The following is a 24,974-nucleotide window of genomic DNA, read 5'->3' as shown; positions in this document are numbered from 1 at the left end:
ACTAGAATCTTTTTCATGACCCCCTCATATCCATGTCTGTCAGATTTATTGCACCAAAGTAAAACTCTTCATTATGCTTTGTTAACAGTCTCTGAAGCACTTCCTGTGAGTTAGGATGAAGCATTTTTCTGTAGAATCCCCCCTGCTTCTCAGAGTGGTGGGGAGTGTCGGTTGATGTTGTAACCTTGTGAAGGTGGGTGCTTTGTTTCCTCCCTTGGTTGGCGTCTGCCAGTCTTGAGGAGTGCTGAAGTCCAGAGAGGCAGAGGTTGCATTTCCCTCTTGAGGAATAACAAAGTTTGCCTGTATTCTGTTATCTTTGGAATTTGTTAAGATTTATTTACTTTTATTTGAAAGACAGGTTAATAGAGAGAGGAGGGGACAGAGGGACCATCCGTCTGCTGGCCCACTTCCTACACGGCGCAGCTGCCAGAGCTGCGCCTTCTGAAGCCAGGAGCCAGCTGGGCGTCACAGAGCTGTGGGTGCCCGCCCAGGCTTGTTCACAGCAGGGAAAGCCAGTTGGCCATTAGAGAGCTGTGGGTGCCCACCCAGGCTTGGTCACACCAGGGGATGCCAGCTGGCCGTCGGAGAGCTGTGGGTGCCCGCCCAGGCTTGGTCACTCCAGGGGATGCTTCAGGAGCAGTGTGTGTTCCCTGGTTCTGGATGTGAGTGGTGCCTTTCTCATCAGTGTGTCTGCCAATATCTAGCATACTGGACATCTTAGTAGTATAGTTTAATCTTGATATTTTATAAAGAAACATTGATAAAGATACAATTTGTCATTCATTCTTTCAGACCCTGGCTTCATGTCCTATTGACCGAAAACCGTTTGAGGCGGTGTTAAAATTCAGCATATTGGAAGGCTGTGTTAAGGTAAGCCAGGTTCTGTTTTGCAGCGCTATGTCAAGTGAGTTAAGAACGTTGTTCTTACTAGGGTTCTGGTCGGTCCAAGTCCCAGGAGGTTGAGACCAGATTGGGGCTGAGGCACAGCCCTCGTGACCAGTCATGAATGTCTCTGAGGATATTCTAATAATGTTTTGGTCTGTCATTAATTTCTGCTTAAATTTTTATCTTAGTGTGAAGATTTCTGTATTTTATAAATGTTTAATAATGGCACAGCACTTTGAACACATTTTTTAAGTTAAAAAACGCAGACATCTTCCCAAAATTATTTTTTTGTGAAAAATAGTATAATTTTGAGATTAATCAGTGAAATTAAATGTAAAATAGTACCTTTATTAAATATTGATTACCTCATTGATGCCTTTTATGTATCATTGTAATTGATATTAGTTGTTGATTTAGAAGGAAACAAAACAAATAAAGAGGAGTGGCGCTTAAGTAGAATGTGTGAGGAAGGAGTTTCTTGAGCTGTTACAAATAGGTCCTGTCTGGAACGTGGCTGAGAATGAGGACCCTCAGCACATACGTGTGTGTGATTCCCTCAACAGGAAAGTGAACTGTTTCCACAGGAGGCGGGAAGTCGGACGTGAAAGTAGTGCGTGTTACTGAAACATTGTTTTCTAGGTATTTCTAGCTTATTTGGATATATTTTTACCAGTTGAGGTTTTTTTCTTTTTTTTTTTTTTTTAAGATTTTAGTATTATTATTGGAAGGCCGGATATACAGAGAGGAGGAGAGACAGAGAGGAAGATCTTCCATCCGATGTTTCACTCCCCAAGTGAGCCCCAACGGGCCGGTATGCGCCGATCCGATGCCGGGACAAGGAACCTCTTCCGGGTCTCCCACGCGGGTGCAGGGTCCCAATGCATTGGGCCGTCCTCGACTGCTTTCCCAGGCCACAAGCAGGGAGCTGGATGGGAAGTGGAGCTGCCGGGATTAGAACCGGCGCCCATATGGGATCCTGGGGCTTTCAAGGCGAAGACTTTAGCTGCTAGGCCAGGCCGCCGGGCCCACCAGTTGAGTTTTGATGTAAGCTGCAAAGAAGATTGCAGCTCAACCATAATGATTCACATCGGAAGGTTTGTTGTAAATGTGTAACTGTTACCTGTCAGTTCATTTCCCACATTACTGACAAAGTTAAGTTCCCAAATAAAGATTGCTATCTCACGCATTTCCTTCATAGGCGCTGTTTGCTCTCTGTTACTCATGAACGAGCCGTTGGCTCCAGGATCATTGCATGGGGTCCTAACACTGCACCAACTTCACACCCTGCTCTGCTTCTCTCTGCTTGCACTGGCCCTGAGTGCATTTTAACTTGATATTTTTTCTATTGTCTAGAACATTCTTTTACTTAGATTCCTGTCATTGTTGAAGAGTAACTCCTAAATCATTTACTTGCTAACACCTGTGACACCTCAGTGCCACTGTGTGCATTCATTTGCGCTCCTATCCATTGTGAGCACTTAATCTCTGCACAGGCACCTCTTTGTTTCATTTCCCCAGAGCTTAGCACACTAAGCCTATGCCTTGAAATGGCATGCTGAGGGCCCGGCGCCTTGGCCTAGTGGCTAAAGTCCTCGCCTTGAACACGCTGGGATCCCATGTGGATGCCAGTTCTAATCGCGGCAGCCCTGGTTCCCATCCAGCTCCGTGCCTGTGGCCTGGGAATACAGTTAAGGATGGCCCAAAGCTTTGGGACCCTGTACCCACGTGGGAGACCTGGAGGAAGTTCCAGGCTCCAAGCTTTGGATCAGTGTAGCACCGGCCATTGCGGTCACTTGGGGAGTGAATCATCTGATGGAAGATCTTCCTTTCTGTTTCTCCTCCTCTCTGTATATCTGACTTTGCAATAAAAATAAATAAATCTTTCTATTTTACTTTATTTAGGATTCCCCACCAAACTCCCATCCCTGACAGGTTTTCTCCAAGTTGCTACAATAGTATAGTTCTTCATGAGGAGTCATAATTCCATCAGTCTCTTATTTAAGTGTGCCCCGACACTGCTGATACAGACAGTGTTAGACAGTCCAGCGTCCCGTTGTCTACACACGTCCAACAGTTTCATTGGGAGTCCGTCTTTTGTTTGGAAGCAGGAATGCATGTTGCATTGTACCCTCACGTCTGGATATGGTAGATCCCAGTCCTCCATCACTATACATTTCCATAAGGTCAACAACTGGTATGAGTTAGAACAGCCACAACAAGAACAACATCAACAAATTACAGCACCATGAAAAAAACGCACCACTGAGTAACCAGCATGGGTGACAGAAAGGAAACACAAAAGTCTCTTGGGAAAAATGATGCTACCGTGTAATCCATGAGCCAGTGGTGAATTTGACAAGAGAAAAGAAAGTATTTGGAATGAATGAAACTGAAATAAAAACATCAAAACACGTGGGATGCAGCCAAAAAAAAAAAAAACAGTATGGATCAGGTTATTGAAGTTAAGCTTTCCATGCTGGTTTCCTTACATTAGAGAGAACATATGGTATTTGTGCTTTTGTGATTGGCTCATTTCACTGAGCATTATGGTCTGTAGTTGGGACCACCCAGCTGTAAATGGCATAATTTCATCCTTCTTAGTAGCTGAATAATGTTCCATGGAGTAGATGTACCACAGTTTCTTCAGCCACACTTCTTTGGAAGCACATCTGGTTTGTTTCCATGTCTTTGCTATCGTAGATTGTGCTGCTGCAAATATAGGATTACAGATTCCATTCTCATGCAGATTTCACTTCTGTTGGGTATATTCCTAGCAGCAGGATAGCTGGGTCATATGGCAGGTTTATTTGCAATTCTAGCACTCTCTGTACTGATTTCCACAGTGGTTGTACTAGCCTACACTCCCACCAGCAATGAAGGAGGGTACCTTTCTCCCCACATGCACACCAGCAGGTGTTGTTAGTTGAGCTCTGAATGTAGGCCAGTCTCGCTGGAGTTAGGTGGTACCTCAGCGTGGTTTTCATTTGTATCTCTCTGATGGCTAGGGAGCCTGAGCATCTTGTCATATGTCTGTTAGCCATTCGGATCTGTTCTTTTGAAAAATGTCTGTTCATTTTCTTTGCTCATTTTCTCACAGGGTTGTTTTTTTCTTTTACTGTCCCTGGGTTTCTGAAGCTCTTTGTAAATCCTGGATATTAGTCCCCTATCACTCGCATTCTGTTGGTTGCTTCCTCACTTTAATTATTTCTTTTACTGTGTACAACACAAGCTTTTTAGTTTGATGTAGTCCCATTGGTTGATTTTGGCTTTGATTGCCTTTGCTTTTGGTGTCTTTTCTAAGAAGTCTCTCCCTGTTGCTCTGTCTTGGAGAGTGCTTCCTATGTTTTCCTTTCATGGTTTGATGGTTTCTGGGTGTAGATGTAGGTCCTTGATCCATTTAGAGCTGATTTTTGTATACTGTGACAGGTGCAGGTCTTGCTTCTTTATTCTGCAGGTTGCTATCCAGTTGTCCCAACAGTATTTGTTGAATAGACCAGGCTTTTTGCCTACATTGTTTTCAGTTTTCTTGTCAAAGATTAGTTAAGTATACATGTGAGGGCTCCCTTTTGGAGTTTCTATTCTGTTCCACTGATCTTCTCTGTTTCTGTACCAGTACCAGACTGTTTTGATGACCACTGCTCTGTAGTATGTCTTGAGGTCTGGAATTGTGATTCCTCCAGCTTGATCTTTATTCTTCAGGATAGCTTTGGCTATTCATGGTCTTCTGTGGTTCCAAATGAACTTTTGTATCATTTCTGTTTCTGAGAGGGATGTTGTTGGGTTTTGGTTGGGATTGCGTTGAATCTCTGTATTGGTTTTGGTAGTATGGTCATTTTGGTGTTGATCCTGCCAATCCAGGAACATGGTAAGTTTCTCCGTTTTTCAAGGTCTTCTTCAATTTTCTTTTTTAATGTTTAATAGTTTTTGTTGTAGAGGTCTTCCACATATTCAGTTGGCTTAATTCTGAGGTAGTTAAGATTCCTCTCCTCTAGTTTAAAGGGGACTGTACTTACAATTTCTTTCTCTTCCATGGGATTATTTGTGTACACTAGTGCCATTGACTTGTGTTCATTAATTTTGTATCCTGCTACCCTGCCAAAGTCTCTTATGAGTTCCAGTAGTGTCTTGACTGAGTCTTCTGGTTCTCGTATGTGGAGAATCATGTTGTAGAGATAATTTCAGTTCCTTGTTTGCAGTTTGGATTCCTTTACTTGTTTTTTCTTGCCTACTGGCTCTGGCAAGGACTTCCAATACTATATTGAAGAGTAGTGGCGACAGTAGACATTCCTGTATAGGTCCAGATTTTAGTGAGAAGGCTTTCAATCTTTCTCCGTTTAGTGTGATGCTGGCATTGGGTTTTTCGTAAATTGCTTTGATTGTGTTGTAGAATGTTCCTTCTGTGGCTATCTTGCTTAGGATTTTCAGCATGAAGTGGTGTTGGATTTTATCAAATGCCTTTTCTGTATCTATTGAGATGATCATATGGTTTTTATTTTTCATTTTATTCATGTGATGTATCACATTTATTGTTCTGCGGATGTTGAACCATCCCTGCATGCCTGGGATGACTCCCACCTGGCCTTGGTGAATGATCTGCCTGCTGTGCTGTTGGATCCTGTTGGCTAGTATTTTATTGAGGATCTTTGCATCTATGTTCATCAAGGATATTGGTCTGTAGTTTTCTTTTTCTGTTGTTTCTCTATCTGGCTTTGGTATTATGGTGGTATCAGCTTCATAGAGTTTGGAAGGATTGCCTCTCTTTCTATTTGGAAAAGCTGGTGGAGGATTGAGGTAAGTTCCTCTTGAAACGTTTGGTAGAATTCATCAGTTAAGCCATCTTGGCCAGGACTTTTCTGTGTTGGGAAGGCTTTAATTACTTTTAATTAGTGATTCAATCTCAGTGCACGTTATAGGTCTGTTTAGGCTAAAGTCTTCACCTTGAATGCACAGGGATCCCATATGGGCGCCAGTTCTAATCGCAGCAGCCCTGCTTCCATCCAGCTCCCTGCCTGTGGCTTGGGAAAGCAGTCAAGGATGGCCCAGAGCATTGGGATCCTGCAGCTGTGTGGGAGACCTAGAGGAAGTTCCAGGCTCCAAGCTTTGGATCGGCACAGCACTGGCCATTGTCTTCACTTGGGGAGTGAATCATCAGATGGAAGATCTTCCTTTCTGTCTCTCCTCCTCTCTGTATATCTAACTTTGTAATAAAAATAAATAAATCTTAAAAAACGGAATGCTGAGTGCTTGGGTGAGTTAGCATATGTGCTTTGATTATACCTTCTATTTCCTTTGGTGGTTCAAAGGAGAATTGAAGATCCATGTTGTTTAATTATGCTTCTAAATATGTGATTTTGTTTTTCTCATAGATTCAGGTAAAAAAGCAGCAGAGAGAAACGAAAGACAAGAAAAATGAAGGCTTTTTAAAGGAACAGCTTTCCTGTTATGAAAGTTGTAAAAGTTCTATAAGGTTAGTGCTTATCTTTACAAGTGGGACTCAATGTTAGTATTTCAGATATCTAGCAGCACATAGGAGTGTCCTCGGAGCAAACAAGGTGAGTGCAGCACACACTCACCAGTGCACGGGAGTGTCCTGAGAAGAACATGCCAGGTATGGCTTACATGTGTTCAGTTATTTCTTTGAAAGTACTCAATTGGAAATTTAAGGAAGGATCAACTGAAATCTCAGATTATAATGGGAGCTCTATTCTGTCTTTGCTAAAATGAATTTTTCCTCCAATTATTTTTCCTTATGTCTTAGATCCAAAGTTGCTGAATTTTTCAGTGCTTCCCCTTCTGTCTCCCTTGCACAAAGCAGTGACAGGTAGTGACAGGGTGACTGGTGCTCTCAGGCCCCGCCTGGAGGAGCACGGATGGGCAACACGGACCACCCGTGGAGGTAGCTGGGGGTTCTCCCAGGAGTTCCAGCGGAAACTCCTTGCCCTCCCCGGCTTGCCTGGGTTGCTGCAGGCACTGCTACCCACTGTGACACTGATGTTTAAAAACTCTGCTGTGTAGTTTCTGGGGTTAAAATCTCCACTTTAACACATTTCTCCAGAAATACAGGGCTTCTTAATACTTTTGTTTAATAGGTATTTAGCATACTCTTTTGAACTAAATGGAGTATAGGTAGTATACTGGAAGTTGATGTTAGTACTTAAGTTAATATAGTTAAAATGTGTCTTTTTTGAGCTGTAATGCTCTAGGGCTATCTACCATAGGTCTCCATTCTCCCAGATACTTTCTTTTAAAGATAGGCTGGGAGAGTTGTCCAATTTGATCTTCCCCCCCTCCTCTGCCATGGGGCTAGACATCCCCTACCGACCTCAATGAGCTGTCCTGTCTCCCATGTGGCATCTAGGCATGCCGTCTGCTGCGCTGGCTTCAGCAGCCTAGGAGGCCCAGTTCACTCACATGCACATGGTTAGACCATAGATCCTGTGATATCCCCTGTGGTTTGAGTTCTGCATCCAGTGGTCCAGTTGGTGGTGAAGTACCCGAAAAACCTTATCTGAGGTGACCCCACCTGCCTCCTGTGTATACCAGCCAGTGTGAGATCCAGCTCAGTCTATCACCCATATCAATCAACACACACTACTGGTTGCAGTTGCCGGGTTATTTCTGTCCACAGCCCCATCTCATTTGCAAACAGTAATGCTGTGTCCCAGCCCCCCTGTCCACTGCACACTTGGTCCTCAGGCACACCATAGTTGGAGTGACCCCCAGTAACCCCCACCAAGCCATCTCCAGCCTTGGCTCCTGCCCATGATGGTATGTGCAACAGACTGGTTGGATCTGTCCACATCCCGTTTGGCTCTCGTACACATCAATGGTTGCTGCTGCCTAGCTCAGTCCAAGTGACCCCACTATCCAGACCACACTTAGGCTGGCAGGTGTTACCCCCGTCCAGCCAAGTGCACCCCCAGCCCTGGTTCTCATGCTCACCAATGGAAGCTGCAGCTCATTAGAAGGGTGCCCACAGTTTCTCTACTGGGCCCACTCCCAATCCAGGATCTTGCACTTTCCAGATGGTTCTGCAGTCTAGCTTGACAGGACTTTCCCATTGCCGACATTTGCCAGTTAAAGTTGTGGCAGAGCCCAGCCAGCCTGCCCTTACTCTGGCTCATGGATGCACCCGTGAATATAGTTGGTTAGTCCAGCTTGGCTCTCCCCCTAACCCAGTCCATATGTAAGCCAATGGGTGTTGTAGGCCAGCCTGGCCTGGTCTGCCCTCTGTCCCAATTCTCATGGCCCTTCAGCTCACACTCCCCCCGATACCCCTGCCCTGAGAGGTCTTGCATGTATTGATGGGAGCTGCGGCCCAGTCTGGCATAGCCTGTCTCACCTTGGCATTTAGCAGTGGGTCCTGTAATCTAGCCTAGGCCAGCCAGCCCCCAGTCCTGGCCCTGATGTGAACTGACTGGTGTTGGCAGCCCAAGCCAGCCTGTCCTGCACCCTGTGCTGGTTGCTCTGAACCAGCCTGGCATAGCCTATCCCCTGTCTTGGCCTTTGCCATCAGATGCTCTAGCCTGTCCTGACCTAGGCTGCCACACGTCTCAACTCTCACTGTGGGTGCTGCAGTTGAGCCCAATTGCTGGCGTTGGACCAGGCCACAATCAGGAACTAGGAAGTCCATCGGGGGTCTCCCAATTGAGTGACAGGAACCTAAGCATTTCAGCCATTATCCACTGCTTCCCAGGCGCATTCAGAGGAAGCTGGGTTGGAAGTGGAGTATCTGGGTCTAAAGGCTGAACTTTGATTTGTGCCCATCACAGGTGGCCCAACCATATTGACCCAACCCCACCACTCTTGAGAGGATTTTCCGATGTCCCTTTTAGAAACGGTAGCAGCTGCTTAGTTGCTTTTCTTTGTTTCCTTCCCTTCTTTCTTCTGTTTTTTTCCTTCTTTCTTTTTTTTAAGATTTATTGTTAAATTTTTTGTTGGGAAAGCAGATACACAGAGAGTAGGACATGCAGAGAGAAAGATCTTCCATCAGCTAGTTCACTCTCCAAGAGGTTGCAACAGCTGAAGTTGAACCAGTCTGAAGCCGGAGCCTCCCACGTGACTGCAGGGTGTCAAGGCCTTGGGCCATCCTCTATTGCTTTCCCAGGCCACAAAGTAGAAAGCTGGATGGGAAGCGGGGCAGCTGGGATATAAACTGGAGCACATATGGGATCCAGGCAGATGCAAGGGGAGAATTTAGCCAGTAGGCTAGCACTCCAGACCCCAGCAGCTCTTTTGCTGTTTCTTCTGGGCTAAGTACCGACCTGGCAGCCACACTCAGTAATGCTTAAAGACTCGGATTTGGGCCAGCTACTTGGGACACCTTCAGCCCATGTTAGAGTTCCTTTGGCATCCTGGTCTGCCTGTCTGCCAGTGCACTTGGGAAATAGCAGATGGCCCAGTGCCCGGTGCTGACCACAAGAGAGCAGAAGGGTTTCCTGAGTGCTGCCTTCAGCCTGGTGCTGTAGCCATTTCAGAACTGAACTGCAGATGCAAGACTTCTCTGTCTCCCTCTTTGTCACTCTGCCTTAAAGTAAGTGTTACAGAAAGGATGAAAGAGATGCGGAGTTTTAAGAAATAGTGGAAGAAGGTAAAGAAAGCAGGATTGGCAGATATCAGAAGAAAAGGTAAAGATAGGTAATTGTTCATAGACCAAGGTGGTAAAACTTGTGTAAATTCTGGCTGACATTTTAATGTCGGATGGGAGCTTGTGAGAGTGTTAATTAAACCATTTAGCATGCTTTCAGGATAGTTAATAAAACGCATGTATATAAGATACTGTTTGGATGGATAATTCATCTAAAACCAGTGAGCAAAATTAACATTTTCTCTTAATATCAAATTTTTTTTTTTGATGTTTACAGGAGAGGAATCTTTGGAAAGGAAGGTGTCTTGAGTGCAGGAGATCATGGCTCGAGTGTGACACACGGTGAGGGGCTTTTTGCTCGTGTGGTTTTGAGTTGAGTGGTTGCACCAGGATTTCAGTAGTAACACAGCAGCTGGTGGAATAGTGGAGCACAGAACGTGGTAGAGTCCTGTGCAGTGTTTGTGTCTGAACTTGAGTTTCCTGCAATCATTTGTTGTTGCTCAGCTGGGTGGAAGGCGTGTGTGTTCCTGGGAATGGTATTCAGTTTTCCCAGTTGGTTTGCTTGGTGTTTGGCACCCTAACTGTTCTTGACCTCAGGGCTGTAGTACAAGCACCGGAGGGAAGAGGAGCTGCAATGCCTGTAGGCCAGTAGCTTGTAGCAAGGGAAATCTGTAGCAACAGGACATTCACCTCAAAATTCTAGGAGCCAGTAGTGGTTTGACCCTGAGCTGCGCTTCTGGCCTACTCCACGAGCAGATAAAGCCCCGTGAGCCCCAGGTATGGTTTGTGGCGAGCCGGCCCTGCGTCTGCTGAGGCTGCCCTTGGTTCTGTGCTGAGCAGCACCTTCCTTAGAGCTGTTGGTTAGCCAGGAGGTGAGTGTTAGTTATTTAAAAAGATTGACAGAGTTCTAGTCCATAGGATATTACGATATTATTATGCGCAGCTAATTCCCACTACCTGGTTCTTTACCGTGAGCTGAAATCACCAGAAGCAACGAGGTATCTTAGGAGGTTTATTCCAACGGAGCAGGAACAGGGTAGAGGTGGTGAAAATCAGGAAAGAAGGGGAGAGAAGAGAAGGGAAAGAGAGCGAGCCGCACCTGGGGGGGGCCTTTTTGTCTGCCAGGTGTAGGGGGTGGGGATTGGGAGGGATTGAGGCCAGGCCCCCAGGGGGTTGGCGCCTGCAGGTGAATGCCTAGGGATGATTGGCGAGTGGGCGGGGTTGGGGAGGGGTGGAAGATTGGGGTGGGATTCAGGTGGAATGCCAGGTTACATCCGATTGGTGGATAGCTAGGCCGGCGCGAACTGCATGAGCTGTGAGGAAGAAGGGATGGCGCCGGGTCCAGGGAGGAATATTGGAATAACTCCTTAGTGAGTGTCTGAGGTCCAGGCCAGCTTAGAGGACTTTCTAGGGGTGGATAAACTAGTGAACTAGGAAAGTCATGCATTTACTGTATTTAAAAGCAAATACCTTTTTTATACATTTTGAACATCAGATTGGGTTTGTTGGTTCTTCAAATTGGTACTAACAAGATCTGGGGTTTGAGTCACAGATTATTAAGTGTAAATTACCTTTGATAATTTTCTGTTACATTGGAATTGAATTAAATATTACTTTGTTTTGATCTCTGGACTGAAATAATTAAAAGAATGTTCCTTTTGTTAACAATTCTGCATGCAGACGTGCCTGTGTTTTCACTCTGTGCTGACTGGACAGTCACCCTTTCCTGCTGAGAGCTTCTGCGTGAAGATTCAGATCTGATACATGATCTTGGGAAGACAGGTTTACAGAGAAACATCCTTCATCCATTGGTTCACTCCCCAAGTGGTCGCAAAGGCTAGAACTGAGCCGAGCTGAAGCCAGGAGCTTCTTCTGGGTCTCCCACATGGGTGCAGGGTCCCAAGGCTTTGGGGCCGTCCTCAACTGCCTTCCCAGGGCGCAAGCAGGGAGCTGGATGGGGAGTGGAGTTGCCGGGGCATGAGCTGGTGCCCATATGGCATCCTGGTGCTTGAAGAGGGAGGATTAAATGAGCAGTTGTGCTGGGCCCATGTCTGATTGTTGTGGGAGATAAAATAATACTATAAATTTTCTATAGAGAAGGTTGGCATAATCTCATTTATTAATATGAGTTTTATAACCACAGTGGTTTTTTTTTTTTTCTTTTTCTTTTTTAAAATTCTGTATCTCTGTTCTGGTCTTGATTTTAGAAAGTAAAATAGCAAATTAGTAGAGGCCATTTATAAGAATGTATGACTCATTCTGAGTTGAGGTTTTCTTTTACTTAGAATAATAATTGACATCTGAAGCCACGCTAAGACATTCTACAGGATGCCTTAATCCAACTGAAGATTGGATAGCTGGGGCCCGGTGCAGTGCCTAGTGGCTAAAATCCTCACCTTGAATGTGTCAGGATCCCATGTGGCCACCAGTTCTAATCCTGACAGCCCCTCTTCCCATCTAGCTGTCTGCTTGCAGCCTGGGAAAATAGTCGAGGATGGCCCATAACCTTGGGACCCTGCACCGGTGTGAGAGACTCGGAAGAGGCTCCTGGCTCCTGGCTTTGGATTGGCTCAGTTCCAGCCATTGTGGTCACTTGGGGAGTGAATCAGTGGATGAAAGATCTTCCCCTCTCTCTCTCCTCTCTGTTTATCTGACTTTGCAATAAAAATAAATAAATCTTAAAAAAAGTGATTGGATAGCTAACTTAAAATTTTCTAATTAAAAGGTTAACATTGTGTAAGGCCTGTCTGCTTAAAGTGCTTGGTCCTGTGTGCCTGTCGGTGTGAAAGTACCCGAGAAGTCTCTCAGCACGTGAAACAGCCCAGCCGACAGTGTGGAGAAAAACTCCCTCGGTCTTGAACTTCTGAGGTCCGGTGTTTCTTCCTGGGAGAAGCTGGACAGTGTTGATGATAATTTACGTGGATTTTTGTGTGCTTTTGGTGACAAGGTGGCTAAGGTTTAGGCAGAATGGCAGAAATTGTTAACTAGAATTGGAAATCCCAGTGTCTGGGTGTTGCGATTCCCCGTCCTGCTACAGGGCAGACTCGCACTTTCCGTTGTATTTTAGGTGTAACAAGGTAAGATGGGAGACTTTCACGAACAGTGTGTAGATGAAAATCCTGCTCTTTGAGATGCAGCCTTGGTACGTGCTAGTTCACAGCTGGGAGCAGTGTTGCTCGCGGGTAACCAGGTCCTCTGTGTCTTTGTGTAGGAACCTCTCCACACGGTGAAGCAGGAGTGAAGGAGCATGCAGGGGCAAAGGTAAATGAGGTTTGTGGAAATACACCTCACGGTTCTAGTGCCTGATTGTAGTGCCTCGGGTGTATCAAAATGCTGTGTGACTATTGTGTGCATGCTATGGAGGTATTTTTTTTTTGCTCTTTCTTTAATTGTGTCTTACTTTTCTAGCCGCGGCGAACCAATCAGTGTGGAAGTTTCAGAAATTGTGTCTCCAGTGTCTTCTGTTCGGACGGTTACACTGGAGAGGCTTCTCTTACCTACCTAGCCTACTGGTTAGTATTTTCTACTTTTAACAGATACAGTTAATACTTGCTTTCAGCATTTTAGTTAGGTTTTGGTGGAAATTTAAATTTGGGTTTCAAAGAACATTATGAAGCCCACTCTTCCGCCTCCCCCTGTGCTGGTGTTTAAACTTGTGTGCTTGGTTTGTGGAACAGAAACTAACTGCAGACAGAGCTGGCTGCTGTGTGAGCATGTCTCCTGTTCAGTGACCGTCTCTGCACTGAGCTTTGTCTTAGGAAAGTAAGTTCTAAAGAAGCTTTGTGCATGGACGGAAGACGGGGCCTTCACAGGGAGGTTGGTCTGTGTAAACGGAATGGTTACGTTGGCTTTGGAAATCCCACAGTTAGTTGAACCAGCTAGTCAGAATAAAGTGATGTGGTTAGGTTTCAGAGCTTGGCAGGGAGCAGGGAGCCCGTTCTAGCTACGTAGCCTTTTGAAAAGCCATTAGAGCCATTTTGTGGTTGAGCGAAGTATGCCCTGCCTTATTGTCACTTTTTGCAGCTATGATTTTTCTCAAGCTCCTAATCTGAAATAACTTTTGAAATTTCAATTATTTTAGTAAGTCTAATTTTCTGATATAAAAATGTCATTTTAAGAATGGATTGATTATGAAAGTGTTGAAGTTAACACGTGCTCGAGGGAAACTACTGTTCCTGATGTAAGCTGCTGTCAGAAGTACTGGGTGTTCTTATGACGTTGCACAATTCGTCTTTTAGTACAGAATTTATAGAAGTCAGCGAAGTCAGTGACGTGATAAGGCACAAGAGACAAGAGCTGGGAATGTCGTGGTTTCCTGATGCAGTCCTTGGAACTGGAAGGTAAAAGAAATGGGGGCTTATTAAAGTGTTAATTTGCTAATATGAGCACAGATAACATTAATATTTGGGTGCAGGGCATACCTTATTTTCAGTAGTGTTCTTCCTTCAGTAGTGTTCTGTAAAGTCATACAGAATTCTGATGTTTGAAATGCCCCCAGTGAAGCATCCCCATAGCGTGTTTCCTTGTGTAGGTGTTTCTGTGCTGGATTGAGTCAAAGGGACAACACTGGATACCAAGGCCTGTCCTGACCGGGCACCCCATGTGTCCACTGCTCTGCCTGCACAGGTTCAGTGGTGGTGAGACCTCGCCAAGCCCAACCTACATTCACTCTGCTCTTGGGATGACCTTGTGTCCTGGATTCTAGTCTAGTCTGGCACACCCCAGACCCAGTCCACACTCATGCCAGTGTGTACTTCAGTCATGTCCAACCCGGTTTGCCGCCCTCATTCTGGCTTTTGTGCTGACCAGTGGGAGCCACAACCCAGCCAGGACATCTTTGTTGTTCTGCGTGGCCTACCTCCCCCGGAACTAAACCACAAACACTTGCCGACAGTGGAGCTGCCTTGGTCAACACACAGGCCTGAATCACCACGGAAGTTCCCCAAGTTACTCCTCCAGGCCCACCCCCAGACCCCGTTTTCACACGCGCCAGCAGGTGCTTGGCCCTTGCCCAGCCTTTGTGTTTTGGCCCAGCCCTTCCCACACCCTGTTTTTGGGGTGCACTTGCAGTTGCTGCTGCCTGACCTAGCCGGCCTTTTCCCAGTCCAGTCCCCATGAGTGTGTGTGTGTGGTGCGGGTTTCTGTGGTCTTGCCTAGCTCAGCCCACCAACGCCCTCAGCTCTCAAGGTAAGCAGTGCAAATTACAGTTCCACAGGGATGAGCCCACATATCCCTACAGAATCTGCCCCTGGACTGGGTCCTCTCACATGCTGGTTAGTGTCATGACCCAGCCCAATGTGACCTGACCCTTGTTCTGACACTCACTGGTGGGTACTGTGATGTACCCGTGCCAGGCAGGCAGCTAGCCCTAGCTTTAGTGTGCGCTGGTGGGTGGTGGTCACTGGTCGTCAGTACTAACTAGGTCAGCTCAGGTTTCCCATGTGGGCGGGTGCATTGATTTGACCCAGAAAGGTCCTCCAGGTTCCCTCCTCTAACGTGCTTGGACTCGGCACCCTTGTTCACCTACAAGTACAGTGGCCTTGTCGATGCAAGGCCCCCAGAAGTCATTCGTCACCTGCAGCATACTCCCTCAGTGGTCCTGCGCCCTCCCACACGCTTACACCCTCTTCCCTGCTTAATCCACAGTCCCTGCGGCCGAGAGTGCATGGGTTCCCCAGCCCAGTCTTCCGGTAGGTTAGCATGCTTGCCAGGAGGTCTGCCTGCCCACTAGGAACCCAAGTTCCTGGCATGTGTTCTGACCCAGAGTGCTACCCCTCTGTCCACCCAAGATCCCAAGCCAGTCCACCAGCATACCATGCCAGTGTACTAACCTAGGCCTCTCCCACCCTGACCACCTGGTATCAGGCACATGTGGAAACCCCCTGGCTGGCTCTGCTTGCCTGGGCGTGAACCCCAGGCCCCTGCAAAGCCTCATCCCCAAGCCCCCTGAGCCCGCCCGTGCTGATAGAAGCCCACACACTGATTTTCAATCTTTCCCGAACCTTATCTTACTCTGAATGAAGTAGCTATTGTCAGGAGTCCTAAACTGAGCAGAGAGGACTTGAAGGAGCTGACAAAGGCAGCAGGTGGGAATGCAGAAACTGTGGAGGATTGTAACAGGTCTGTCCAGACGCTGGGCGCTTTAAAGGGGCTCCATCCTCAGAATAAGGAATTCTCGCGAGACACAGATAGCACAGGCTTGCCTGGTGACTCTCGGGTCACCTGGAGAGGGGCAGAGGATGTGGAAGAGGGAGATGCTGTCTGGGGAAGTGACTGGGTCCTCATTCAAGAAGGGGCTGCAACAGATGTGCACACAGAGACCAAGCTGGGTTTTTACACAGTGGTGGTGACTGGAATGGAAGGTGCAGCAGCCCTGGTCCTGCTGCGATGGCCGTCTCTCGGCGCCTGCTCAGGCCTGGCTCTGCCGTGGCTTTCCCGTCCGTGTGCGCACAGCCAGGGCGGCAGCAGGCATGGCTCTGGTCCTGCTGCGATGGCCGTCTCTCGGCGCCTGCTCAGGCCTGGCTCTGCCGTGGCTTTCCCGTCCGTGTGCGCACAGCCAGGGCGGCAGCAGGCATGGCTCTGGTCCTGCTGCGATGGCCGTCTCTCGGCGCCTGCTCAGGCCTGGCTCTGCCGTGGCTTTCCCGTCCGTGTGCGCACAGCCAGGGCGGCAGCAGGCATGGCTCTGGTCCTGCTGCGATGGCCGTCTCTCGGCGCCTGCTCAGGCCTGGCTCTGCCGTGGCTTTCCCGTCCGTGTGCGCACAGCCAGGGCGGCAGCAGGCATGGCTCTGGTCCTGCTGCGATGGCCGTCTCTCGGCGCCTGCTCAGGCCTGGCTCTGCCGTGGCTTTCCCGTCCGTGTGCGCACAGCCAGGGCGGCAGCAGGCATGGCTCTGGTCCCGGGCTCCCTACTGCCTTGTCACAGACCCAGCTTGAGTTCTGGACTCCTGATTCTGCCCTCAACAGCTCTCAAATGTTGTGAGGGGTGGTGAAGTTCTGACTCTGCTTTTTAAATAAATAAATAAAAAAGGAATGAATGAGAAGTTTGTAAAAGTTTTAACAAAAGAATTGCTTACCTGAAAATACTGTGGTCTTGTCTCTGGAAATCCCCTAGAAGTCATTCCTCACAATTTAAATTGTAGTATTTAAAACAGAAACATCTTTTTGTATTAGCTTATCCTCATCTGTTTGCCAGTATTTTATCAGAGAAACATGCTTAAACACTTTTTCTCAAGGTTGTTACTTGGTGTGACATTTGACCCCCCATGTCTCGTATTGGCGTGCCTGCATTCCGCTTCCAGCTCTGGCTCTCATTTATGGCTTCCTGCTACCACACACTCTGCTGGAAGTCAGGAGAGCGCCACGTGGGCGTCCTGGAGTCGGCATCCTGCTCCGGGCTGCAGCCGAGCTGCCAGTGCCAGTTGAGTCAAGCAGATGGGAGCTGTCTGTCTGCCTCTGGCTTTGTTTTTACGTATGTGTCTCTTTGCCTGTCAGAGCAGTCAGTATGTAACTGTTTGGTAGCCATCTTTACATCATTAACAACCAGAATTGACTTTTTAGATACTTGGGGTGTGCTTCATATTTTTAACCTGTTTTGGAGAATTGATTTTAGAAATTGCTGATTTTTCTTAGCCGTTTAGACAGAAATGTGTTTATTTTGTCTTGTGTTTTCAGAATTGGCTTTACACCCTGGGGCACCGAGACAGGGAGCCTCCCTGTCATTTCCCCCTTACTGCCTAGAGCTGTGTTTCCAACACATTCCACTTCTTTTGAAAATTTTGGTAAGCTTAATGAAATAATTTGTTATAATTGTTGCTACTGATTTTATAAGAGACAAGAGTATTAAAAACTGTAAAATAAGGTATAGTAATTCCTAGTAATTTTGATAAATACTTACACAGTTTAAAAAATGTTCCAAGTATATTCATGGATTGGAATATTATCAGTCAAGAAAAGAAGGAACTCCTGTCACTTGCATGAGCATGGATGAGCCTGGACTGCACTAGACAGCGTGATGCGGAGCCAGGCGCAGGAAGGGCGGTCAGGTGTTGTCTTCCCTTGCTGTGGCCAGTCAGACTTGCCCTTGCAGAAGTCCAGGTGGGAAGGTGCTTGCCTTGCCTTAGGAGTTAGGGCTGGTGTTAAGGGGTGCTGGTCCGCGGACGCGGGCAGGGCTGAGTTGGAGAGCTCTGATGTGTGGCATGAGCACTGTTGGCCAGATGGTCATGTACAGAGGGGAGACATTACACGCTAGAGACCTAGAATTAGCACTTCCACAATGTTATGTGCCAGAACATCCTACTGTACACAGAAAAATACGTACCATTTTATTGTGGATCAAAAAATTGCTAAAAACATGGTGGTGCAGAGTTGGCAGGCTGAGGCGGTAAGGAAGTGTACGGGCGTCCTTCTGATGAAGGCCTGCAGAGCCAAGCCGTGAGAACTCTCGAAGTAACATCAGTTAATGGACAGGTGGTTTGAGCCCTTTTCATGGACAAACTTGACAGTTTTTTCTTTTGCCTAACAAAGAGCAGTTATCGGATTTGGTCAGTTCCTTTAAGTTCCAGGCAGTGTGAGCTGCTTACCAGTTACTTTCTTATTGTTGTAGGGAGCTGCCAGCGCTGCTGTGAGATGTCAGTAGTTCTACATGCTGCATAGTTTGATTCTCAAGTATCTTGTTTCACTCTATTGTAGATATTATGCTGAAATTAGTTAATTAAAAAATATTAGCTAATGCCAAGCTATTATTTGATCCTGCAAATGAAAAGGACAGTAAAGCACATTAAAAATAATTTTTAAAATATTATTAGATTTTTCTTGCAAAGGATATGCGTTAGCGCAGACCCAGGAAGGAGAAGAAAAGAAGCAAGCTTCCGGTGCGGCAACTACGAGAGGGTCGAGACGGAGGTCTGCAGGAGCCACGCCCACGAGGAGGTCCACACGGAACACCCGAGTGGACACGGTCAGCCCCGCCCAGAAGTCTCCCGTGTCCAGTGGCTCTGGCTGCGATGCGCCAGGTGGCAGTGATCCTCCTGTCAGAGCGTCCTCTGCAGCTGAGTCTGAGAAGCCAGCGAGACAGGCTGCAAAGCGGAAGCCCGCCAGGAGGGGACGGGAGCCGCCTCTGTGGAAGAAGAAACTTCGGAGCTCTGCCCCACCTCCTGAAGAACAGGCTGCAGGGGACTCAGTGGGTGAAGAGACAGCAGAGCCGGCCGCACCACCTGTGCCGGAGAGAGAAGCCCCATCCGACGTGGAGGCGGGTGCCAGTGCTGAGCAGGCACAGGCAGACGGTCAAGCTGCTGAAGGCTTGAAAAGCCCTGGTGAGCCCGTGGAGGGCTGCGAGGACCATGCCGAGCACTGTGACCTTCAGGAGCAGGGAGAGCGTGCAGAGGCCACAGCACGTGCAGCAGATCCTGGGGAGGACCTGATGACACCTGCGGGTGGAGGTGAAGAGGCTGCCGTCGAGTGTTCAGAAAGTGGGACATCTCCCTGTCCAGTTGAGGAAGGAGGCGAGGTGCCGGAAAGTCAAGGGCAGGCATCTGCAGCCTCCACCACACAGGCTGAAGCCGGCTGTGCGCCCTCACAGGTGCCAGGGGAAGGCCAGCAGCCCGTGCCTGCTCCTGAGGACACAGGGCTACCGAGTGCTTTGCTGAGTGCTGTCGATCGGGAAGACCCCCCAGGGAAACCAGAAGAGCTCCTGGAGAAGCCTGTGGGAGAGTCTGCAGAGGAAGAAGTCACACAGGCAGGGGACCCAGAGTCTGGCGAGAGCCTGGGGGGTCCCCTGGTGGCGCGCGCAGGAAGTGGAGATGCTGAAATAACCGAGCGCGAAGGTTCTACTGGGCAGGAGTCCGAGAAGAATTCTTTACAGAATCATCCCAATGCTGAGCTGGACACGTCTTCAGAAGGAAAGGCTGAGCCTGTGGCTGAGGCTCCCCCACGTGTGCAGCTGCCTGCCACAGGCGGCGGGGAGACCAGCGAGACCAGCGAGACGGCGCCCGTGGGCTGCGACTTGCCTTGCAGTGACCGCAATGAATCTGAAACCGAACCTTCGATAAGTGTTGATTCGAAGCAGCTGAGTGAGGAATGCGTGGCACACGGTTCTGCAAATGACATGCCACCTCCTGATGCTGCCAGTGACAAGGCTGACAGTGTATCTCAACCAGCTGGGAGCCCTGTAGAGGCAGCAGCGAAGGCCAGAAAACCCCGTGCTCGAAGATCCAGGTTCCATTCCCCGTCCACCACGTGGTCTCCCAGCACAGATACTGCTCAAGAAAAGAAGCGCGTGCAGTCTCCTTCTCCCAGGAGAGAAACGGGGAGAGAAGACCAGGCGTGTCCGTCACCGGCTCCTCAGAAAGAGTCCGCCAGGGGGCGTAGGAAATCTTGCTCTCACTCCCCAAAAAAGGATGTGTCCCCGTCTCCAAAGAGAGAGAGTGCTCGGGAAGGCAAGAGGCCTGGCTCCGGGTCCCCAAGACGGGATCCCTGCAGGGAGAGCAGGCGCTCTCGGTCCAAAGGGAAAGACTCCTCCTCCAGGGAGAAGTCCAGGTCCCGCAGCAGGGAGAGAGAAAGAGGCAGCAGAAGGTGGTCGAGGTCCAGATCCCATTCGCGGTCGCCGTCAAGATCCAGAACAAAGAGGAAGGGCTTCTTGCCTGGGAGAAGCGACAGGCACGGCTACTCTCCCCGGTGGAAAGACAGGTGGGCCAGTGATGGCTGGCGATGCCCACGGGGCAGTGGTCGCTACAGAAAGGACGACCCCGGGAAGCAGAGAGAAAATACGAGGAAAGAAAGAAATGAGCTCAACCCAGGTGTTGATGACCCAGGTTGTCCTGACAAAGTTAGGAATGACTGCCCCAGTTGGGTGACAGAAAGAATAAACTCTAGGCCTGATCCCAGGACCAGACACCCAGAGAAGTCACAGGAGTTTCACTGGGAAGAAAATCGGAGTGAGAATTCAGGGAGTTTCTGGAATAGAAACTTTGGTTCCGGGTGGCTGTCTAACCGGGGTAGGGGCCGCCGAGGCAGAGGCGCTCACCGAGGCCATTTTGCTCACACAGATCAGAGTGAAAACGGGCGGCAAAGTCGGAAGCTGCTCTCAGGGAATTCAAACAGTTCAGGGGATGAGTCGTTCAGATTTGCAGACCAGCAGTCCTATAAGCGGAAAAGCGAGCCGGAGTTCTCATTCGACACACCGGCAGACAGGTCCGGATGGACGTCCGCGTCCAGCTGGGCCGTGCGGAAGACGCTGCCCGCAGATGTGCAGAATTATTACTCCCGGCGCGGGAGGAGTGCCTCGGGCTCGCAGTCGACATGGATACGACAGGAGGAGGACACAGCAGACCAGGGTAAGGTTTTCTCTGCTCGTGGTACGGTGGGTGTGTGCGTGGAGGTGGTAATTACCTGTAGTGTCATGCCGCCTGGTTCCTTGTCTTGGATCCTGGCCCTTGTCCCCATCTTGGCACGTCCTGAGGGCAGCTGTGATAGCTGACGTCTTGGGGCTCCTGCCACCCCCCCACTAGAGACCTGAATTGATGGAGGAGTGAATGGCAGTGGATGGGAATGCCAGAGTGGGTGCTGTTTTCCTGCCTTATGCCTGGCCCATTTGGCATTCAGGGAGTGAGTGAGTGCTAGCCAAGCTCTATCACTCTACCTTTCAGGTAAAATGAGAATATAATTTTAAAAAGTAATAAACTAATGCAACCTGAACCCCAACTGACTGCAGGTGAGGGTGTGTCATGTGGGTTGGTGTAGCCACAGGTGAGGGTGTGTCATGTGGGTTGGTGTAGCCACAGGTCATGTTGTGTCATGTGGGTCGGTGTAGCCACAGGTCAGGGTGTGTCATGTGGGTTGGTGTAGACCGCAGGTCATGGTGTGTCATGTGGGTTGGTGTAGACCACAGGTCAGGGTGTGTCATGTGGGTTGGTGTAGCCACAGGTTAGGGTGTGTCATGTGGGTTGGTGTAGCCACAGGTCAGGGTGTGTCATGTGGGTTGGTGTACACTGCAGGTCAGGGTGTGTCATGTGGGTTGGTGTACACTGCAGGTCAGGGTGTGTCATGTGGGTTGGTGTACACTGCAGGTCATGTTGTGTCATGTGGGTTGGTGTAGACCACAGGTCATGGTGTGTCATGTGGGTTGGTGTAGCCACAGGTCAGGGTGTGTCATGTGGGTTGGTGTACACTGCAGGTCAGGGTGTGTCATGTGGGTTGGTGTACACTGCAGGTCAGGGTGTGTCATGTGGGTTGGTGTAGCCACAGGTCAGGGTGTGTCATGTGGGTTGGTGTAGACCACAGGTCAGGGTGTGTCATGTGGGTTGGTGTACACTGCAGGTCATGTTGTGTCATGTGGGTTGGTGTACACTGCAGGTCAGGGTGTGTCATGTGGGTTGGTGTACACTGCAGGTCAGGGTGTGTCATGTGGGTTGGTGTAGACCGCAGGTCATGTTGTGTCATGTGGGTTGGTGTAGCCACAGGTCAGGGTGTGTCATGTGGGTTGGTGTAGGCACTTGTGTCTTCTTGGCCCCAACTCTGTTGGTTGTCAGATTCTAAAGTGTCTTCCGTTTTTATGACAAAAATAATGACTTTGAGATGCTTCTGTGTGCGATAAATACTGTATGTTACTTTTACCTGTTAAAGTGCTGATTGCAGATGTTGATAAATGTTATTGCAAGAACTTTTGAGAATAATTTTGGTGGAAGATCTAGTTGGAAGATTGTTCCCTGTTACTTAGAAGTAGCTGGAATCAGGTGCAGGTTGCCAGGCGCGTGTGGCCGAGTCCTAGCTGAGTATGCGCAGTGCTGCTTCGCGTCTCTGCTGACAGGGATGGACAGTGTGGTGTTTTCACAAGCCTTTTTCCTTTGCTAGATTGTAACCTCAAAGACCAAACAAGCCAACAAGTCGATGGTTCCCAGCTGCCACTGACCACGCTGCAGCCGCCCCTGCAGCCGCCCCTGCAGCCGCCCGTGAGCATGATGCAGCCCCAGCCTGTGAACATGTACCCCTACCCTGTGGGGGTCCCGGCTCCTCTGCTGGGCGTGCAGCGTGGCCCCTTCCCCATGCACCCGCAGCTGCCGGTGCACCTGCACGCCGGGCTGCCTCTGCTGCAGGTGGCTGCCGCTCCTACTGTCACATCTCAGGGACCACCCCCGCCCCCGCCCCCGCCTCCGCCGGCTCAGCAGGTCAGCTACGCGGCCCCCCAGCCCGAGGGGAAGCAGCTGCAGGTATGTCGGGACAGCTCTGCCCCAGCACAGCTGCTGTGGGCTCCCAGGGTTTTGGTTTGCATCGAGGGCCTTCCCTGCATCCAGCGGCCGTGGGGTCGCGTTCCCTTTGCCCTCCTTCCACAGAAGAAACCACGAGGGCCGTTCCCAAGGCTCTTACTGCACCCAAACTGGTTCTTAGATGAAGAAGAGCAAAGCCTTGAGCCCAGCTGGACTCCAGGGCGGCCCTATCCTTCTCACGGGCTTTGGGGCAGGGTGGGGTGGTGGTGGGCGGCAGCCTCGTGGGAGAGCACTGTGCTTGGCTGCACAGGAGGGCAGAGGCCCGACGCCCGGTCCCTGGAGTGTGGGGACCAACACCCTGCTCGGCGCAGGTGTGCCCTTCAGGAAGTTCCTAGCTCTCGTGTTGCCTCCTGTGTTGAGTGAGGCTTTCCTTGCCTGGAGCAAACAGGGCTTTAGGCATACTTCCCTCCAGGACATTACTGGCTGTACTTCATTTCCAAGTGGCCTTGACATATTTCGGGTTTTAAGGGTATCCCATGTGGGAGCCCTGTTCCCGAACCACGTCCTGCTCGTGCTCCTGGGAGGCATAGGTGACGTCACCGGAGAGGCCTCCATTGATGCCTGGCCCAGCCCTGCTCTTGCAGCTATGTGAGGAGTGACTGACAGTGACAGATTCTCTGTCCGTCTGCCTTTGAAATAAATAAGTTAATCAAATAGCCCTTTTGACGTAAATGTCCTGGAAACATGCCTCTTTCCTCAGCAGCGGAGTTGCAGCCTGTGTGCTTAGCGGTCTTTGCGGGTGAGGGTGTGAGCCCTGCACTAACGGTCAGTCACTCTGCTGCAGGCTGTTCCCAGTGCGTCTCATGGAAGCAGCAACATGAGCGCAGCCGTGCTGCCCGCCCCGCCAGCAGCCCCAGGAAGCGTGGGGACAGTTCCGGGACCAGGTGCTGGGAACACTTCGTCGTCTGGCCACGGCAGGGCGTCTAACGCTGGGAAACTGGCAGACAGCAAAGCAGGTGGCACGGTGGAAGCCAGTGCAGACAGCTCCGAGACAGACAAGGTGAGTGCTGGGCTGAGAGCAGCCTGCCCCGTGTCGGACCAAGGTGCAAGCGCCAGCTTTCCGTTGGCAAGCCTGAGGCAGCTTTATTATTGGGAGCTTAAATGCTGTTACTCTTTTGAAGAATTTTGCCTAGATGCACCACTCAATGAGTTACTGGTAATATTTTATAAATTTGGAAGTGATTGCTATGTATTCATAAGTATTTTATATTTCTCTAATATCTGCAGAGATCCTTATAATATCAGTATTCCCTGTTTTTCATACTTTTAAAGAAATGTTTTGAAGGTATGTGATTGACAAATAGTAATTACACATTTTCTTCTCATCAGAAATTACAAATTCAAGAGAAAGCTGCACAGGAGGTAAAATTGGCCATTAAGCCATTTTACCAAAATAAAGATATCACGAAGGAAGAATATAAGGAGATTGTACGGAAAGCAGTGGATAAAGTAAGTGGCTTCAGTGGCGTGGCTGCACGCGCTCGGTAACCGCCTGTTTTCAGGAAGGAGGCGTGGGTTTCAGTTGCTGATGCGTTTCCGTGTGTGAGGAAGGAGCACGGAGCGTGGGCTGCGCCTGTGAGCTCCCTGCATTCTCGCCCCTTTCCCAGGTGTGTCACAGTAAGAGTGGAGAAGTAAATTCTACGAAAGTGGCCAATCTGGTAAAAGCCTACGTAGACAAATACAAGTATTCACGGAAGGGGAGCCAGAAGAAAACTCTGGAAGAAGCTGTGTCCACTGAGAAACACGTGGGCTGAGGGGGACGCTCCGTCGAGGACGGCTCAAGATCTCTGCCAAGTGCAGTTTCAGCTCGTACCACTGGCTGGGAATCACACGTGGCTGTGATTGGCATTTGGTTTTGATAAAATTATTTTTTTTAATGTAGGAGATCCTGATTTCTTCTAAATAAATACAGTTCTACACTGCAACTTCTCTCTCCTTCCCCACCCTGCTACCCTTCCGCCCTGCAGGTAGAGGAGGAAGATGGGGGCCGGCGGGGCTGTCACAGGGCCCGTGAGGCTTTGGCTGCTGGAAGATGTGCTGCCTACGCGCGCAGGGTGGAGCCCATCAGTAGGAATATCCCAGCGTGCTGGTTTTGAAAAAGAAATATAATACATTTATTCTGTCAGGCTAAGAAATAAATATGACCTTTATGATTCTCCTGTTTTAATTATAGAAAGCAAATATTGTGTTATCATGAAAATATTTCTAAGATGAAGTAGAATAGCCACTTGCAGGGATCCTCATG

General features: G+C 49.1%; 1 protein-coding gene across 1 annotated transcript in view; it reads left to right on the top strand.

The window, feature by feature from the left end:
- Positions 1–24,654, top strand: part of SCAF11 (SR-related CTD associated factor 11) — a 54,447-nt gene extending 29,793 nt beyond the window's left edge. Inside the window, exons 5-16 of the mRNA XM_058655703.1 lie at positions 793–870; positions 6,252–6,352; positions 9,750–9,814; positions 12,684–12,733; positions 12,881–12,984; positions 13,711–13,812; positions 17,142–17,248; positions 18,275–20,800; positions 22,317–22,672; positions 23,514–23,729; positions 24,059–24,178; positions 24,337–24,654. Of these exons, the coding sequence (XP_058511686.1) occupies positions 793–870; positions 6,252–6,352; positions 9,750–9,814; positions 12,684–12,733; positions 12,881–12,984; positions 13,711–13,812; positions 17,142–17,248; positions 18,275–20,800; positions 22,317–22,672; positions 23,514–23,729; positions 24,059–24,178; positions 24,337–24,483 (3,972 nt within the window). The 3' untranslated portion in view covers positions 24,484–24,654. The remainder of the gene's footprint in view (positions 1–792; positions 871–6,251; positions 6,353–9,749; positions 9,815–12,683; positions 12,734–12,880; positions 12,985–13,710; positions 13,813–17,141; positions 17,249–18,274; positions 20,801–22,316; positions 22,673–23,513; positions 23,730–24,058; positions 24,179–24,336) is intronic.
- The last annotated feature ends 320 nt before the right edge of the window (positions 24,655–24,974 follow it).

Source organism: Ochotona princeps, chromosome 27 (assembly GCF_030435755.1).
Source record: "Ochotona princeps isolate mOchPri1 chromosome 27, mOchPri1.hap1, whole genome shotgun sequence".
NCBI lineage: Eukaryota > Metazoa > Chordata > Mammalia > Lagomorpha > Ochotonidae > Ochotona > Ochotona princeps.
The sequence above is the reverse complement of the archived record's forward strand: the minus strand, read 5'-3'. Positions and strand labels throughout refer to the sequence as shown.